The 19,653-nt window shown below is 41.7% G+C and overlaps 1 protein-coding gene across 1 annotated transcript in view; it reads left to right on the plus strand.

The window, feature by feature from the left end:
* The window catches only part of rasgrf2b (Ras protein-specific guanine nucleotide-releasing factor 2b), a 181,462-nt gene that overhangs the window by 113,507 nt on the left and 48,302 nt on the right, over window positions 1-19,653 (plus strand). Inside the window, exon 18 of the mRNA XM_064973592.1 lies at window positions 14,635-14,760. Coding sequence (XP_064829664.1) covers window positions 14,635-14,760 — 126 coding nt within the window. The remainder of the gene's footprint in view (window positions 1-14,634; window positions 14,761-19,653) is intronic.

Below are 19,653 nucleotides of genomic sequence, written 5' to 3' on the forward strand. Positions count from 1 at the left end.
AACACATTTTTAACAATGAAGTAAGGTACGGCGGAAGTTTGCAAGAGAGCTTTATAAACAAAGAGAGCAATGCATCAATTTACTGTACAAGACTTCAGAGAGGGCCATCCTACTTTCTGATACAGAATGCAGTGATGTGTACTGAACATTTCGCCTGTAATAAAGCATAATGCGCTGTGATAAACAGCATCCAATTTAGTGTAGTGGCAGGTGCATTCATATACACTGAGTGTACAAAACATGACATAGACCAACCAAGTGAATCCAGGTGAAAGCTATGATCCCAAGGCAGAGATCTTTGGTGAATGGGGCTGAAATGGATTTTGGGAATCTCATCCTGCTGACCAACAGTTTCGCCCACCTGCTTCCGGAGATTCCTGCTCCCTCATCCTCTGCCCTGTCTCCAGACCAGGGCGTCTCTACCACATATACTACAGCCGGCTCTGGTCCATCGGGCCACACCACACTTCGGTCCTCAAGGGGTCTTTTAAACCATTATAAGAGAAAGAACATCCGTACCTCCCCAGCTTTCACCTGCTTTCAACATCAGCAGCACTATGGTGAGAAATCTTGGTTCCCAGTGCAAAAACCCTGTTCTACCCAGGAGCACAAGTACAGTACATCACAAGGCTGCTTCCGACCATTCTGCGACAGATGCTTGGGAGGTGACGCTGTCATTGTCCATGTGGGGTCAAATGACATCAGGAATGCTAGGAACTTTTGAAAATTGATTTTAAAGAACTGATTCTAGCATTGAAAGATTCCAAAAAGACGCCAATCATTTCTGGTCCGGTACCGTTGTTGGGCAGTAGGTGTGAAAGATTCAGCAGGCTACTGGCATTACACATCTGGCAAAAAGATTGCTGTAGCTCTGTTGGAATCAATTTTATAGATAACTGACACCTTCTGGAAACAGAAGATACTCTACAGGAATGACTGACCATGCACTATCAGCTCCCAAGTTGTAAATAACATGAGCTGATAAGCTCCCAAGTTAAGCATTAAAAACAATCAAGCAACCCAGAAAAGTGCTAAATAGTCCATATTAACATATGTAGCCTAAGAAGCAAGATTCATGAAGTCAATAACTTTCTTAAAACAGGTGACATTCATATTCTGACTATCTCTGAAACTCACTTAGATAATTCCTGTAATGATACAGTGGTAGCAATATATGGCTATGACATCTACCCGGAAAGACAGAAATGCCAGTGCTGCGGTCTATATTCAGAACCACATTCCTGTAAAGCTTAGAAACGATCGAATGTTAAATACTGTTGAAGTAATATGGCTGCAGGTTCATCTGCCTCACATAAAGCCCATTCCTGTGGGAGGCTGCTTTAGGCCACCAACTGCTAACAGTTAGTATCTGGATATGTGTGAAATGCTTGACAATGTATGTGATATCAACAGAGAAGTATATTGTCTGGGTGATTTTAAATATTGACTGGCTTTCATCAAGCTGCCCACTAGTTACAAATAGCACAGGAATGAAATCATAATGTATTGATCACAGCTTTACTAATGCTGCAGAAATTTGATTTTAAGCAGTATCCAAATCCATAGGATATAGTGATCACAATATAGTAGCCATATCTAGGAAAACCAAAATTCCAAAGACCAGGCCTAATATATTGTATAAGAGGTCAGATGTTGATGATATAAATCATATTTGCTGGTCTGTTTGTGTGTAATGAGGAGCAACCAGATGCTGCACTTGATACATTTATGAAATTGCTTATTCCAGTTAAGAAAATGACTGTAAACACTTATATCCCCTTGGATTGATGAGGAATTGAAAAATGGTATGGTTGAAAGATTAGGCAAACGGTATGGCAAATAAGTCTGGCAGCCCAATCAATTGGCAAACATACTGCAAATTAAGAAATCATGTGACTAAATAAAAATAAACTACACTATGAAACATAAATTAATAATATAAAGAGTGGTATTAAAAAGCTTTGGAGCACTTTAAATTACATTTTGGGAACTATTCTCTTTCATTCATTGAATCAGATGACTCATCACACAACACACTGGTAATGCCAACTACTTTAATTCCTTTTTCATTGGAAAGATAAGCAAACTTAGGCATGACATGCCAGCAACAAACTCTGACACTACACATCCAAGTATAGTTTACCAAATTTTGAAAGATGAGCATTGTACTTTTGATTTCCATAAAATGAGTGGGCAAGAGGTGAAAAAATGATTGTCTATCAACAATGACAATCCACTGGGGTCTGACAATCTGGATGGAAAATTACTGAGGATAATAGCGGACGATATTGTCCCTCCTATTTGTCACTCCTATTTGCCATATCTTCAATTTAAGCCTACTAGAAAAATTATTCCCCTACTTAAGGATAGTAAAGCCTCCTTTACTGGCTCAAATAGCCAACCCTTTGTAAACTTTTGGAAAGAAATGGTGTTTGAGCAGATATAATACAGTAAACAAATTTCAGCACGCCTATAGGGAAGAACATTCAACAGGCACAGCACTTACACAAATGACTGATGATTGGCTGAGAGAATTTGATGATAAAAATATTGTAGGGGATTTTTGTTAGACTTCAGTGCAGCTTTTCACATTTTCGATCATAGTCTGCTTTCACCTTTACACCTCCTGCAATATTGTGGACAACGAGTTACCAGTCTAACAGAACACAGAGGGTGTTCTTTAATGGAAGCCTCTCAAACATAATCCAGGTAGATTCAGGAGTTCCCCAGGGCAGCAGTTTAGGCCCCTTAATTTTTTCAATATTTACTAACGCCATGCCACTGGCTTTGAGTAAACTTAGGAAAATTGCTATTGGTTCAGAACACAGCTGGCCCTTAAAAGTACACAGAGAGCTAACATTAATGATATGCATGTCAGTCTCTCCTGGCTCAAAGTGGAAGAGAGATTGACTTCATCATTTGTTTTTGTAAAAAGTGTTGACAAGCTGAATGTACCGAGCAGTCTGTTTAAACCATTGGGACACAGCTCGGACACGCATGAATACCCCACAAGTCATACCACCAGAGGTCTCGTCACAGTCCCCAAGTCCAGAACAGACGCACAGTACTGCATAGTGCCATGACTACATGGAACTCTTTTTCACATCAGTTAACTGATACAAGCAGTTGAATCAGATATAAAAACAGGTTAAAATACACCTTATGGAACAGCGAGGACTGTGAAGACACACACACCGGTCCAGACATACGCATACATTGTAAAATTGTTGAATGGTGGTATTATACATATTTTATTGTAGATATGTAGCGGTTTAATATAATGTACTGTTTTATCTTTTGTTTTAAATGCAATGTACGTGCTTTAATGTGTTTGGACCCCAAGAAGAGCAGCTAATGGGGATCCCTAATAAATACAAATCCCTTATTGATATCACCTATTAAATCCTTAAATCCACTTCAATCAGTGTAGATGAAGGGGATGAGACAGGTTAAAGAAGGATTTTTAAGACTTGGAACAATTGAGACATGGATTGTGTATGTGTGCCATTCGTAGGATGAATGGGCAAGACAAAACATTGAATTGCCTTTGAATGGGGTATGGTAGTAGGTGCCAGGTACATATATTTGAGTGTGTCATGAACTGCAACACTACTGGGGATTTCATGCTCAACGGTTTCCGGTGTGTATCAAGAATGGTCCACCACCCAAAGGACATCCAGGCAACTTGGCACAATTGTGGGGCCTGCATCCCTGTGGAACGCTGTCAATAACTTGTAGTACATGCCCCGATGAATTGAGGCTGTTCTGAGGGAAGAAGGGGGTGCAACTAAATATTATGAACGTGTTCCTAAATGTTCTGTACACTCAGTGTAGATAGTCTAGAACCGGCAGGAATGTTGACTGAATTATCTGCTTTTTGCTATTTAGCGAAGAGGCATGACCTATTTCTAAAGACCATTTTTATTCTCAACTTCTTAACTAACTTATCAATTTTAAGAGATAGATATTCTTCAATCCAGATGCCCAGAGGGGACATGATCAATGTGGGCACCATCCATTTAAAAAAAAATGTTTTGAAAGTAACATACTGTACTTGTTTTGACCTGTATTAAGTACCAATTTCAGTTCAACAAAGGCTTTCTGCAAACAGTTGTGTATGCTATTGCCCCCACGGTTGGCCAGGCTCTTTTGGAGCTCCAGTCTGCCTTAATTTCCTTGTAGAAAGCCTTTGTTGAAGTGAAATTGATACTTTATGCAGTTATGTTATTTTCCAATTCAGGTAAAAATGTATCTGATGATTTATGCATATGTCCATTGGATGGTGCCGCCATCAATCATGTCCCCGTTTATAAATATCTGGGTGGAAGAAAAGCAATCTTTGGTAGTGCACTGTGGACAAGCCACCGGGGGAGACTCATTGAGGCCTGGTGACAGACAGTCTACATCACGCGGTGTTGGCTCCCTCTGATGGATGTGCCAGGTCTCGATGGGTCCTCTGGCCAAGACTAATTGAGGCTGATTGAGACTGGTGAGTAGTCAAGGGGCTGTTTGCTCATCAGCCATATGGGGCCCATAAAACTGCCAGGAGGGCAGCCACGGGAGGTTTGGAGGTGGTGAGAGCTTGCTACTGGATAGACATCCTCACGGCCTGCTAGAACCGAGGGGCTCTGTCTTTTATCCCAGAGGAGACAACATTCCCCGGAGCCCAGAAGGTGTTTATGTAGTATCAGTATGGATGAGTTAACAGCTCAATTCATTTGGGCGCAACAGAACATTCACAAATGAATGCTGGAAGAACAGTGTCTACAGACTGTCTGCCTGCTTGAGGAAGTCAAGAAGCTGCGAGGAGAAACGGACTGAATCTCATCCCAATCAATTTTTTATCAAGCTAACGGAGGATGATGACATCGAGACTTACCTGGTCTCGTTTACTCTGCAGAACTTAGAACAGGCAGCACTCCGGGAAGGATGGTCCAAGATGAAGTGGTCAGGTCTGCTGGCCCATTCCTGTCCAGAGACGCCCAAAAGACAATCTGATAGTATGTCAAATAAATCATGAGATAAAAAACAAATTTATATTACATCTTCTGAACAATTTATTTATTTTATTTATTTCATCTTTATTTAACCAGGTAGGCTAGTTGAGAACACATCTCATTTGCAACTGCAACCTGACCAAGATAAAGCGTAGCAATTCGACACATACAACAACAAAGTTACACATGGAATAAACAAAACATAGTCAATAGTACAGTAGAACAAAAGAAAACAAAAAGTCTATATACAGTGAGTGCAAATTAGGTAAGTTAAGGAAATAAATAGGCCATGGTGGCGAAGTAATTACAATATAGCAATTAAACACTGGAATGGTAGATCGGCAGAAGATGAATGTGCAGGTAGAGATACTGGAGTAGGTAGATGGGCTGTTTACAGATAGGCTAAGTACAGGTGCAGTGATCTGTGAACTGCTCTGACAGCTGGTGCTTAAAGCTAGTGAGGGAGATGTGAGTCTCAAGCTTCAGAGATTTTTGCAATTCGTTCCAGTCATGGGCAGCAGAGAACTGGAAGGAAAGATGACCAAAGGAGGAATTGGATTTGGGGGTGGCCAGTGAAATATACCTGTTGGAGCGCGTGCTACGAGTGGGTGCTGCTATGGTGACCAGTGAGCTGAGATAAGGCGGGGCTTTACCTAGCAGAGACTTGTAGATAACATGTAGCCAGTGGATTTGGCGACGAGTATGAAGCGAGAGCCAACCAACGGCTTTGGTGACAAAACGGATGGTACTGTGATAGATTGCATCCAGTTTGTTGAGTAGAGTGTTGGAGGCTATTTTATAGATGACATCACCGAAGTCGAGGATCGGTAGGATGGTCAGTTTTACGAGGGTATGTTTGGCAGCATGAGTGAAGGACGCTTTGTTGCGATATAGGAAGCCGATTCTAGAATTAATTTTGGATTGGAGATGCTTAATGTGAGTCTGGAAGGAGAGTTTACAGTCAAGCCAAACACCCAAGTATTTGTAGTTGTCCACGCTCTAAGTCAGAGCCGTCCAGAGTAGTGATGCTGGACAGGCGAGCAGGTGCGGGCAGCGATCGATTGAAAAGCATGCATTTAGTTTTACTTGCGTTTAAGAGCAGTTGGAGGCCACGGAAGGAGAGTTGTATGGCATTGAAGCTTGTCTGGAGGTTAGTTAACACAGTGTCCAAGGAGGGGCCAGAAGTATACAGAATGGTGTCGTCTGCGTCGAGGTGGATCAGAGAATCACCAGCAGCAAGAGCAACATCATTGATGTATACAGAAAAGAGAGTCGGTCCGAGAATTGAACCCTGTGGCACACCCATAGAGACTGTCAGAGGTCCAAACAACAGGCGCTCCGACTGAACTCTATCAGAGACAACAATACATCATATATCCTCAGAAATAGTGACACATTATTGATACACATTCATGGGTGTAAAGGCCCGTTGGTTAAAACTTCTTAAGGTATAGGGGACGCTTGCGTCTCACTTGGCCAAAAGCCAGGGAAAATGCAGCGCGGCAAATTCAAATAAAAGGATTTAAAAATCAAACTTTCATTAAATCACACATTTAAGATACTAAATTAAAGCTACACTCGTTGTGAATCCAGCCAACATGTCAGATTTTAAAAAGGCTTTTCGGGCAAAAGCATAAGAAGCTATTATCTGATAGCACAACAGTAAACAAAGAGAGTTTGTAGCATATTTCAAGCATGCAGGCGCTACACAAAACGCCAAAATAAAATATAAAACATGCCTTACCTTTGACGAGCTTCTTTTGTTGGCACTCCAATATGTCCCATAAACATCACAATTGGTCTTTTTGTTCGATTAATTCCGTCCATATATGTCCAAAACGGCAATTTATTTGGCGCATTTGATCCAGAAAAAAAATGCTTCCAATTTGCGCAACGCCACTATAAAATATCTCAAAAGTTGCCTGTAAACCTTGCCAAAACATTTCAAACTACTTTTGTAATACAACTTTAGGTATTTTTAAACGTTAATAATCGATCAAATTGAAGATGGGTCTGTGTTCAATACAGGAAGACAACAAACCAACGCTACTTTTCAAGTCTTGCGCAACTCTCAACAGTGTTACCCGGTTCCTAGATGGCCGTACTTCTTCATTGCACAAAGTAATAACCTCAAACAAATTCCAAAGACTTGTGACATCCAGCGGAAGCGGTAGGAACTGAAAACAAGTGCCTAAGAAATATCGTTTCCCAATGAGAACTCACTGAACAGACACTCACTAACTGTTCAGAAAAATAATTCTGAACAGTTAGTCCTCGTGGTTTTACCTGCTACATAAGTTCTGTTATACTCATAGACATGATTCAAACAGTTTTAGAAACTTCAGAGTGTTTTCTAGCCAAATCTACTAATAATATGCATATCTTATATTCTTGGCATTTCGCTACACACACTGTTGGAGCGGCATGAGTGAAGGACGCTTTGTTGCGATATAGGAAGCCGATTCTAGATTTAACCATCCTAGCCATGAGAAGTGCAAATGCAAATCAATCACCACAAGGCGACATCACTATTTGATCTAATAGTTTAATCTAATAATTTTATATGTAAGTACAGAGATTACATTGTTGAATTTCCACCAGAATTCAACAACCCCCGGGCATTTCCACAGCACATGCTGAAAAGTACCAAGGTCCCCTGTGGTGGACTAATACCCATGTTTTTACTTTTTTGAGGTGTTAGGTTCTATGCAATTTGTTTAATTAATGAGTATTTATATAATTTTATTAACGAAAGCATGAAGATGTTGATGAAGAAGCCACATTTGCCTCGGGATCCATCCAAGTTGGTATTCTGTGGAACCATGCGGTTTTTTTCAGTGCGGCCGAAAAATCTCCACGGATGGTTATGGGTGCGGCCGAAAAATCTCCTTGGATGGTTGTCGGCATGGTCATATTCTCTTCAAAAGCACAGTCACGTTTTTAGTACACAATTATCGATTTTATTACAAAGTATGCCTACACATTTATAGTATATATTTAAAAAATCTAAGAGAATGCACTGAAACCAAAATACCTTTAGTTTTGGTGATCCTCACAGCTTCGGCTCATTTTCAAGTCCCTCTGGAGGTGGGAGTCCTACAACACCTACGGTAAGCCTACAGTATATCTAAACATTTTTTCATCTCTACATGTACAGTGGAAGTCGGAGGTTTACGTACACCTTAGTCAAATACATTTGACCTTTTCCACAAGTTTTTCGCAATTTCTGACATTTAATCCTAGTAAAAATTCCCAGTCTTAGGTCAGTTAGGATCACCACTTTATTGTAAGAATGTGAAATCTCAGAATAATAGTAGAGAGAATTATTTACTTCAGCTTTTATTTCTTTCATCACATTCCCAGTGGGTCAGAAGTTTACATACACTCAATTAGTATTTGGTAGCATTGCCTTTAAATTGTTTAACTTGGGTTAAAAGTTTCAGGTAGCCTTCCACAAGCTTGCCACAATAAGTTGCGTGAATTTTGGCCCATTCCTCTTGACAGAGCTGGTGTAACTGAGTCAGGTTTGTAGGCCTCCTTGCTCGTACACATTTTTTCAAGTTCTGCCCACCATTTTTCTATAGGATTGAGGTCAGAGCTTTGTGATGGCCACTCCAATACCTTGACTTTGTTGTCCTTAAGCCATTTTGCCACAACTTCCTGATTGATGTCTTAAGATGTTGCTTCAATATATCCACATAATTTTCCTCCCTCATGATGCCATCTATTTTGTGAAGTGCACCAGTCCCTCCTGCAGCAAAGCACCCCCACAACATGATGTTTCCACCCCGTGCTTCACGGTTAGGATGGTGTTCTGCAGTTGCAAATGAGAACTTCTTCTCAACTAGCCTACCTGGTTAACTTCTTGGTGACTGGGGGGGGCATTGAGTAGCTTGGATGAATATGGCAGGCGAAAACCTGAGAAAAATCCAAGCAGGAAGTGGGAAATCTGAGGTTTGTAGTTCTTCAACTCATTGCCATGCCAATATACAGTGTCTGTGGGGTCATTTTGCACTTCTTAAGGATTCCACTAGATGTCAACAGTCTTTAGAATGTTGTTTCAGGCTTCAACTGTGAAGGGGGGCTGAATGAGAGGGTATTGAGCCAGGTGTTTGGCAGAGTGCCATGGGCTTGTGACGTGCGTTCATGTGAAAGTTACCTCGCGCTCCTTTGCTTTTCTACAGACAAAGGAATTCTCCGGTTGGAACATTATTGAAGATTTATGATAAAAACATCTTAAAGATTGATTCTATACTTTGTTTGACATGTTTTTACGGACTGTCACGGAACTTTTTTGACTTTTCGTCCAATCTTTCCGCTGTACTTGCACGCGAGTCGTGAGTATGGATTTATTTACCAAACGCGCTAACAAAAGGTGATGGCACATTAACTTTATCGAACAAATCAATTTTTTTTGTGGAACTGGGATTCCTGGGAGTGCATTCTGATGAAGATCAACAAAGGTAAGTGAATATTTATAATGCTATTTCTGACTAATGTTGACTCCACAACATGGCGGATATCTTTTTGGCTTGTTTGGGCTCTGAGCGCCGTACTCAGAAAACTGCATGGTATACTTTTTCTGTAAAGTTTTTTTGAAATCTGACACAGCGGTTGCATTAAGGAGAAGTTTATCTAAAGTTCCATGTATAATAGTTGTATCTCTTATCAATGTTTATTTTGAGTATTTCTTTAAATTGATGTGGCTCTCTGCAAAATCACTGCATGTTTTGGAACTGCTGAACATAACACGCTAATGTAAAATGCGATTTTTGGTTATAAATATGCACTTTATCGAACAAAACAAACATGTATTGTGTAACATGAAGTCCTATGAGTGTCATTGGATGAAGATCAAAGGTTAGTGATTAATTTTCTCTATTTGTGCTTTTTGTGACTCCTCTTTGGCTGGAAAAATGGCTGTGTTTTTCTGTGACTTGGTGGTGACCTAACATAATCGTTTGGTGTGCTTTATCTGGAAATCCTTTTTGAAATCAGACACTGTGGCTGGATTAACAATAACTTTCTTTAAAATGGTGTAAAATACTTGAATGCTTGCGGAATTTGAATTGAGATTTTTGTTGTTTTGAATTTGGTGCCATGATCTTTCACTGGCTGTTGGCGGGGTGGGACGCTACCGTCCCACATTTCCCAGAGAGGTTTAATAAAGGTAAAATAAAAAAAGGGATTGATTTTAAGAAATGTAGCTTAATTAGATTAATATGGTGTTTCTATTCCAAAAAAATGAAAAATGAAGAACATCTGCACTTTTGAGGCCAATTGTGCGTCGCCCCACGGACCTCCCGGTCACGTCCGGTAATGACAGAGCCTGGGCACAAACCCAGAGTCTCTGGTGGCACAGCTGGTGCTGCAGTACAGCGCCCTTAAACCACTGCGCCACCCGTGAGGCAGAAAGAGGTTTTGATTAACAAGTGAGTGAGAAAGTTATAGAGAGTCAAAGATTATACTAATCTCCCTTGTTATTGGTAATGGTTAGAGAGCATGTCTTGGGGGTATGATCTTTTACCGTCTAACATTTTAATTATTCATAATTCACAATTTATTCAGGATATCCATAATCAGGGTATCATGTAGAATTATTTTGAAACATATTCTATATTTCACATATGTGAAACCAATAAGAAACAATCAGGATAACGATAGAAACAAGGTAAGGGTGCCCTCCAGTGGTAACCTAAGGAAACACACTCAAAATAAAACAAACTGTGACAATAATGGGCTTTAAGTGAGGTAGATGAACCTGTAGCCATATTACTTCAACAGTATTTAACAGGAAAGCCTTTGTAAGCTTTACAGGAATGTGGTTCTGAATACAAACAGCCACACCTTTGCCATTTCTGTCTTTTCTGTAGATCTTATAACCATGCATTTCTACCACTGTATCATCAAAGGAATTATCTAAGTGAGTTACAGAGGTTGTCAGAATATGAATGTCACCTGTTACTAGAAAATTATTGATTTCATGAACCTTGTTTCTTAAGCTACATATGTTAACATGGGCTATTTTTTACACTTTTCTGGGGTCTTTGAATATAGTTCTTGCTTTACTGGGAAGCTTAGCAGAGGTAGACATGCTTGGGTTATTTATGTTGGTGCAGGGTGAGCTGCACACAGTGGACTTCCTGCTTGTGCACACCACCTCAGTCCTAACAGTATTTATCTGGTTAACAGGCATCTGATTACCACATACAATAGCTGTAGGATCAGCAGAGGCAGGATAGTGAGATGGACATACATGAGGTTACTTACATTGTGTCTTTCAATGCCCTTGGGATAATGTACATTTGCTGAAGCATTATGACAACTCCAGCGACACAATGGTAGGGATTAAATGAGCTGGACTTGGGTCATTGACAAATCATTGTCTCAACGCAGCCTTATAATTCTGTGAAAGGATCCAAGAACCCACATTTTTGGGTTGTCAATAAATGTTAAAACCACAGAGCTGCAATAATCTTGTAGACAGTTACGGAGAGCTAAAAGTCTGCTGAACCGTTCAATGTCATGATTTATGGAAGGCAGAGGGCCAAATATTATGTGGCGTTTGTTGGTGTCAAGTAGAGACCCAATCAGTTCTTTAAAATCCATCTTCAGCAGTTCTGAGCTGCCCTTCATAATGTCATTCGACCCCAAGTGAACCATGACAGTATCAGCCCCCATTGACTGACACACAGCCTCAGGAAGCAACGTGGTGATATCCTGAACGTTTGCCTTGGGAAGACACAAAGTCTTTGCCCCTGGTACAAATATATACCTCACCGTCGAACTCCATGATTGTGAGGCCAGAGCCACAGAACTCACCTGAGTAGAGGGCTGCTGAGACGCAGGTTGCGTGCAGGCTACAACAGCCAAACAGACAGAGCTCTGATCCAGAGACCATGGCCCAGCGGAGGGGGGCTGGGTGGTCAAGGCTGTGCCCAGGCGATTGATTGACAGGGAGCTGGAGGGACATCCACAGCCATGGAGGGAACACCCAAGTCCCCGGCAGATGACAGCTGGTACAGGGGCTCAAAGCGATTTGAAAGTCATAATTCCGGACACGGGGAAGAAGGCAGGTTCTTCTCCTTCTTTCTGGTTCCCGACACGCATCCATTTACGCTCACCTGGAGCCGAACAATGAGCAGCCATTTTCTGGTTCAAGCTAGTAGAGGAGTACAGTGGTGGAAATGTATCGTAGTACAGGAAGGTCCCATTATGATCCTCTTGGATGTTTTGACAGGAAGCATTTGAAGATGCTGATAGTCTAATGGAATCCTTATTCAGTTCAAGCCGTTTGGTCAAATGTAAAATTTCTTCATGAAGATTAATGATCTTTTAAGCTGCATCAAGTTCAATACATTTTTTGTATTTTTCATAGTCTAAAATGACCACAGCACCCCCCTTGTCTGCAGGTTTGATTAACAAAGTCTTTCATTTGTTCATTGAGTGCCTGTTTCTTCTGTCCTGGTGAGGTTTTCTGAATGTGGTTAGTTTCTCGTATATATACATGCACAACTTCTTGTATGACTAACCTACAATAGGTATTAACTGAGGAGTTGTTAACCATTGGACATAATTTGTTTTTGGGAATAAAATGAGTAATAGTTATTTGTTGGGTCTCTAGGCTAGAAGCAGTTTTTTGGGAAAACACATCTAAGTTCAATCTTGTGAATTAATCTTTCGTATCAAATGGTTTGTCTGTACAGAGGCCCTTAGATAAGACTGAGACTTGAGCATCAGTGAGTTCTTTTCTGGAGAGGTTAATTACCACGTCCTGCTGTAGCTATTTGTCCCCTCGATACGTAAAGCTTACACGGTGATACTAGCAATAGCAGCATTGCAGGTTTCCCTTTTCTCTCATGTTCTTATTTATAATCAAGTTGACTCCAAAATGACACAATACATTAATTACCAAACATTTCTATTGGGCAAAAAATATAAAATAAGGAAGTAATCTGAAACACAACCAAAACTTACTGCAAATGCATCCAACAAGATTTTAGAGTCACAAGCTTGATGTCGTCAATGCGTGCCAGGAATATGGGATCAAATACAAAACTTCTGACTACTTTATTTATACAAATCTTTAGACGTGTCAATCATTTTCACACTCCTAAGCATATCGCTTATTGGCTGGGCGGACACTGGACACACACACACACGCATGCCACACACACACACACACACACACAATGCAAGATATTAATCTAAAGTGGCTCTGTAGTCCTCTGAGCTTATGAAGACAGTTAAAGGGAAGACTTCTTGATTCGGTGTCAAAATGCTGTTGAGGGCCCCCCTACATTTTCCCCGTGTACCCCGAGTATTTATCTGTGTGAGAGAGTGTGTGTACATTTAATAACAATACATTTATTACTAGCCGTTTCACCTCCGCCTTAACTAAACTCTGCGGAATCGATACTGAATAATGGTCAGCCAAGGTCATTAAATCAACTCTACGACATTTGTCAAAAACCTCCCACGAAGGGTTATCCAAAAAAGATTTCAAATCAAAAGTAGTCATTTTACACTACTTCACAAGTGTCAAAGAAAATAGCAAACACTAATGCTACTTCAGCTATGACGCTCAACACTGAACTATACCACTACAACAATCTACATGAGCGGCATGGGTGTCAGTTATGACAGATCCCGGACGAGCCCCCACTTATGTTACGAATCCCTTTTGGCCCGACAGTCTAGGGGGGATGGTAATGAGACCCGTAACATAACTCATGCAAATTATTATTGTGACAAAGTAAAAGTGTGAACGAAATAACCACGACAACAGAAATCTACCGTCAAACTCCAGGTTTATTTATAAACACACGGTAATGGGGGGAGCAGGAAAAGGGGCTGAGCTGGACCCAAGGAAAGAAACAATAAGTATTCAAAAACACCCCTAAGCTAGACTAGCCTACTTTAACAACAGCTAACTAACCAAAAATACAGTGGGTGGTCCGCCCAGTTCTAACTAGTGTATTTAACAAAGTTCACCTACGGGTAGTGTATGCCCATGGGCGACTTGTCTTGGTTTCCCCCTTTTCCCACCAGCAACAAACAAACACCATAACCAAAAACAATACTCACAGGTGATGACAAAGTGCTATGAGGTGCTTAAACAAGACACAAAGCGAGAGTGAAACACAGAGACCTACAGACATGGTATTTACAGAGAGATTGAGCTCTAGAACAAACAAATGATGGGGTTTTTAAACCATGGAGAAGGAACTGTGATAGGTTAGGAAATAGGAGGAGGTGTGTCTTCTGATTGATGATTGATTGTTGACTGATTGGGGAGTGATGATTTTTCACCTGTGAGGGGAGAAGGAGAGAAAAGAAACACACACACAGAGGATAACTGTATATGTAACAGTGTGAGTGAAGGATTCACTTTTCTGTTTTTTTAAGGTATTTTCTGATTTGATTTAATTGATAGAGCTGGATGACAGTGAGGAACGATAGAGATTGTGACAAAGGGCCTTATGCCAGATTCGAACCTATGCCGTCACTGTAGACCTGAGTGCTGGAGGCTGCAGCATTACCGCTAGACCAGCCAAGCATGCTGACTCACTGTTCTAGATGATGCCGTTGTTGTTGCCATTGTGTGATTGACAATAGTGTGTCATTTTCTGCTTAGCTGTCTTGGAGTCTGTCTCAATGGACAAGTTCATCCCTGAGTCGCCTCAGAACAGCGAATCAGGAGAAGTCTCTCCCTGCCGCTCCCCCTCCACCCCACGACACTTCCGCTACAGGCAGCCTGGAGGTAAATGTGTGTGCGTATGTTTGTGTGTCAGACCTGACACAACTACGGTTTAAACTGTGCTTCGTGGAAAGTAACTATTTATTTGGGGGGGGCAAATAGTTAACTATTTGAATACAGATCTCAGAAAGTGATTACTTTTCGGAAACTATTGGATTTGCTGCCTTCAACTAATGGCAGGGCTGTATCTGGAACTGTATGTTGAAGATAGAAATAGAATAAAGAGGCAAACACAATCTCCTATACTATTCCAATCTATATGACAGTCATATTTGATCTACACAATACTTTTTTGAACATTCTATAGTTAACCTTTGTTCCTAACTGATTTGCCTAGTTAAATAAATTATTATTTACAATAATGGCCTAGGAACAGTGGGTTAACTGCCTTGTTCAGGGGCAGAACGACAGATTTTTACCTTGTCAGCTTGGGGCTTTTATCCACCAAACTTTGGTTGCAGGCCCAACACTCTAACCACTAGGCTACCTGCCGCCCAATTCTCCTGGATGTCCATTTATGTACATAATAAATTCAAACTGATTTATATTTTGTACAGATGAGTATCAAATCAAATCAAATTGTATTTGTCACATGCGCCGAATACAACAGTATTCAATGCAACTGTAAAGAGTGAAATGCTTAATGTTATTTTACTGCTGCTCTTTAACCATTTGTTTTTTTGTTGGTTAAGGGCTTTACAAGAGCAGCAGTAAAATAACATTAGCGGGGCTATATACAGGGGGTACCGGTACAGAGTCAATGTGTGGGGGACACAGGTTAATCGAGGTAATTGAGGTAATATGTAGATGTAGGTAGAGCTAAACTGACTATGCATAGATAATAACCAGAGAATAACAGCAACGTAAAGGGAGGGGGTAGCCATTTGATGAACTGTTCAGAAGTCTTATGGCTTAGGACCTAGACTTGGCTCTTTAGGACCTAGGACCTAGGCTTCACTCTCCGGTACCGGTGTGTTTGGACCATGATAGTTTGTTGGTGATGTGGACACCAAGGAACTTGAAGCTCTCAACCTGCTCCACTACAGCCCTGTTGATGAGAATGGGAGCGTGCTCGGTCCTCCTTTTCCTGTAGTCCACAATCCTCTCCTTTCTCTTGATCGCGTTGAGGGAAAGCTTAGTGTCCTGGCACTACACGGCTAGGTCTCTGACCTCCTCCCTATAGGCTGTCTCATCGTTGTCGGTGATCAGGCCTACCACTGCATTGTCATCGGCAAACTTAATGATGGTGTTGGAGTCGTGCCTGGCCATGTAGTCATAGATGAAGAGGGAGTACAGGAGGGGACTGAGCACGCAACCCTGAGGGGCCCCCGTGTTGAGGATCAGCGTGGCAGATGTGTTGTTACCTACTCTTACCACCTGGGTGGCAGCCCATCAGGAAGTCCAGGATCAAGTTGTAGAGGGAGGTGTTTAGTCCCAGGGTCCTTAGCATAGTGATGAGCTTTGAGGGCACTATCGTGTTGAATGCTGAACTATAGTCAATGAATAGCATTCTCAGGTAGGTGTTCCTTTTGTCCAGGTGGGATAGAGCAGTGTTATGGCGATTGCATCATCTGTGGACCTATTGGGGTTGTAAGCAAATTGAAGTGGGTCTACAGTCAGGCCAAAAGTTTTGAGAAAGACACAAATATTATTTCCCACAAAGTTTGCTGCTTCAGTGTCTTTAGATATTTTGTCAGATCTTACTATGAAATACTGAAGTATAATTACAAGCATTTCATAAGTGTCAAAGGCTTTTATTGACAATTACATGAAGTTGATGCAAAGAGTCAATATTTGCAGTGTGGACCCTTCTTTTTCAAGACCTCTGCAATCTGCCCTGGCATGCTGTCAATTAACTTCTGGGCCACATCCTGACTGATTGTTGCATAATCAATGATTGGAGTTTGTCAGAATTTCTGGGTTTTTGTTTATCCACCCGCCTCTTGAGGATTGACCACAAGTACTCAATGGGATTAAGGTCTGTGGAGTTTCCTGGCCATGGACCCAAAATATCGATGCTTTGTTCCCCGAGCCACTTAGTTATCCTCCAAAAGGTGCTCCATCATGCTGGAAAAGACATTTTTGTCACCATACTGTTCCTGGAGGGTTGGGAGAAGTTGCTCTCTGAGGATGTGTTGGTACCATTCTTTAATCATGGCTGTGTTCTTAGGCAAAATTGTGAGTGAGCCCACTCCCTTGGCTGAGAAGCAACCCCACACATGAATGGTCTCTTCTCTTCTTTACTGTTGGCATTTTTTTAAATATTTTTTTTAATTTCACCTTTATTTAACCAGGTAGGCAAGTTGAGAACAAGTTGTCATTTACAATTGCGACCTGGCCAAGATAAAGCAAAACAGTTCGACGCATACAACGACAGAGTTACACATGGAGTAAAACAAACATACAGTCAATAATACAGTATAAACAAGTCTATATACGATGTGAGCAAATGAGGTGAGATAAGGGAGGTAAAGGCAAAAAAAGGCCATGGTGGCAAAGTAAATACAATATAGCAGGTAAAACACTGGAATGGTAGATTTGCAATGGAAGAATGTGCAAAGTAGAAAGATGGTAGCGCTCACCTTGTCTTCTCGAGACAAGCTTTTTTCCGGATGCCCCAAACAATCGAAGGGGATTCATCAGAGACAATGACTTTACCCCAGCCCTCAGCAGTCCAATCCTTGTACCTTTTGCAGAATATCAGTCTGTCAATGATGTTTTCCTGAAGAGAAGTTGCTTCTTTGCTGCCCTTCTTGACACCAGGCCATCCTCCAAAAGTCTTCGCCTCACTGTGCGTGCAGATGCACTCACACCTGCCTGCTGCCGTTCCTGAGCAAGCTCTGTACTGGTGGTGCCCCAATCCCCCAGCTGAATGAACTTTAGGAGACAGTCCTGGCGCTTGCTTGACGTCCTTGGGCGCCCTGAAGCCTTCTTCACAACAATTGAACCGCTCTCCTTGAAGTTCTTGATGAACCGATAAATGGTTGATTTAGGTGCAATCTTGCTGGCAGCAATATCCTTGCCTTTGAAGCTCTTTTTGTGCAAAGCAATGACGACGGCACGTGTTTCCTTGCAGGCAACCATGATTGACAGAGGAAGAACAATGATTCCAAGCACCACCCTCCTTTTGAAGCTTACAGTCTGTTATTCGAACTCAATCAGCATGATAGTGATCTCCAGCCTTGTCCTCGTCAACACTCACACCTGTGTTAACGAGAGAATCACTGACATGTCAGCTGGTCCTTTTGTGGCAGGGCTGAAATTCAGTGGAAATTATTTTGGGGGATTCAGTTCATTTGCATGGCAAAGAGGGACTTTGCAATTATTTGCAATTCATCTGATCACTCTTCATAACATTCTGGAGTATATGCAAATTGCCGTCATACAAACTGAGGCAGCAGACTTTGTGAAAATTGATATTTGTGTCATTCTCAAAACTTTTGGCCACAACTGTAGGGTGACAGGTAAGGTGGAGGTGATATGATCCTTTGATATGATCCTTGACTAGCCTCTCAAAGCACTTCATGATGACAGAAGTGAGTGCTACGAGACGATAGTCATTTAGTTCAGTCTCCTTTGCCTTCTTGGGTACAGGAACAATGGTGGCTATCTTGAAGCATAGGAAGATATTGAATATGTCCGTAAATACACCAGCCAGCTGGTCTGCGCATGCTCTGAGGATGCGGCTAGGGACGCCGTCTGGGCCTGCAGCCTTGCGAGGGTTAACACGTTTAAATGTCTTACTCATGACAGCCACGGAGGAGAGCCCACAGTACTTGGTAGTGGCCATGTCGGTGGCACTGTATTATCCTCAAAGCGGGCAAAGAAGGTTTAAATGTTAAAATGTCTTGCTCATGACAGCCACGGAGAAGGAGAGCCCACAGTGATGGAAGCAGAACGTCAGTGTCCGTGCCGTGGCTTGTTTTCTTTTTGTAGTCCGTGATTGTCTGTATACCATGCCACATATGTCTCGTGTCTGAGCTGTTGAATTGAGTCTCCACTTTGTCTCTATACTGACATTTCGCTTGTTTGATTGCCTTGCGGCGAGAATAAGTACACTGTATCTATTCAGCCATATTCCCAGTTACGTAAGTTTTGCGCGAATGCTGCCATCTATCCACGGTTTCTGGTTAAGGTAGGTTTTAATAGTCACAGTGGGTACAATATCTCCTATGCACTTCCTTATAAACTCACTCACCGAATCAGCGTATTCTCTGAGGCTACCCAGAACATATACCAGTCTGTGTGATCAAAACAATCTTGAAGAGTGGAATCCGATTGGTCAGACCAGCATTGAATAGTTCTTAGCATGGGTACATCCCATTTGAGTTTCTGCCTATAGGAAGGGAGGAGCAAAATGGAATCGTGGTCAGATTTGCCCCAAGGCAGGGTGGGGGAGGGCCTTATATGCATCACAGAAGTTAGAGTAGCAGTGATCCATAATTTTGCCAGCGCGACTACCTCTGCTGGTAGAATTTAGGTAGCCTCAAATTTGCTTTGTTAAAATCCCCAGCAACTATAAATGCAGCCTCAGGATATATGGTTTCCAGTTTGCATAAAGTCCAGTGAAGTTCCTTGAGGGCCGTCGTGGTATCAGCTTGAGGGGGGATATACACGGCTGTGACAATAATCGAGGAGAATTCTCTTGAGATAATACGGTCAGCATTTGATTGTGAGGAATTATAGGTCAGGTGAACGAAAGGACTTGAGTTCCTGTATGTTGCTACATTTACACCATGAGTCGTTAATCATGAAACATACACCCCCGCCCTTCTTCTTCACAGAGAGAAGTTTATTCCTGTCAGTGCAGCGTACAAAGAATCCAGGAGGCTGTATCGATTCCGACAGCATATCCCGGGAGAACCATGTTTCCGTGAAACAGAGTATGTTACAATC

The sequence above is a fragment of the Oncorhynchus masou genome, chromosome 1, assembly GCF_036934945.1.
Source record: "Oncorhynchus masou masou isolate Uvic2021 chromosome 1, UVic_Omas_1.1, whole genome shotgun sequence".
In the NCBI taxonomy this organism is placed as follows: domain Eukaryota; kingdom Metazoa; phylum Chordata; class Actinopteri; order Salmoniformes; family Salmonidae; genus Oncorhynchus; species Oncorhynchus masou.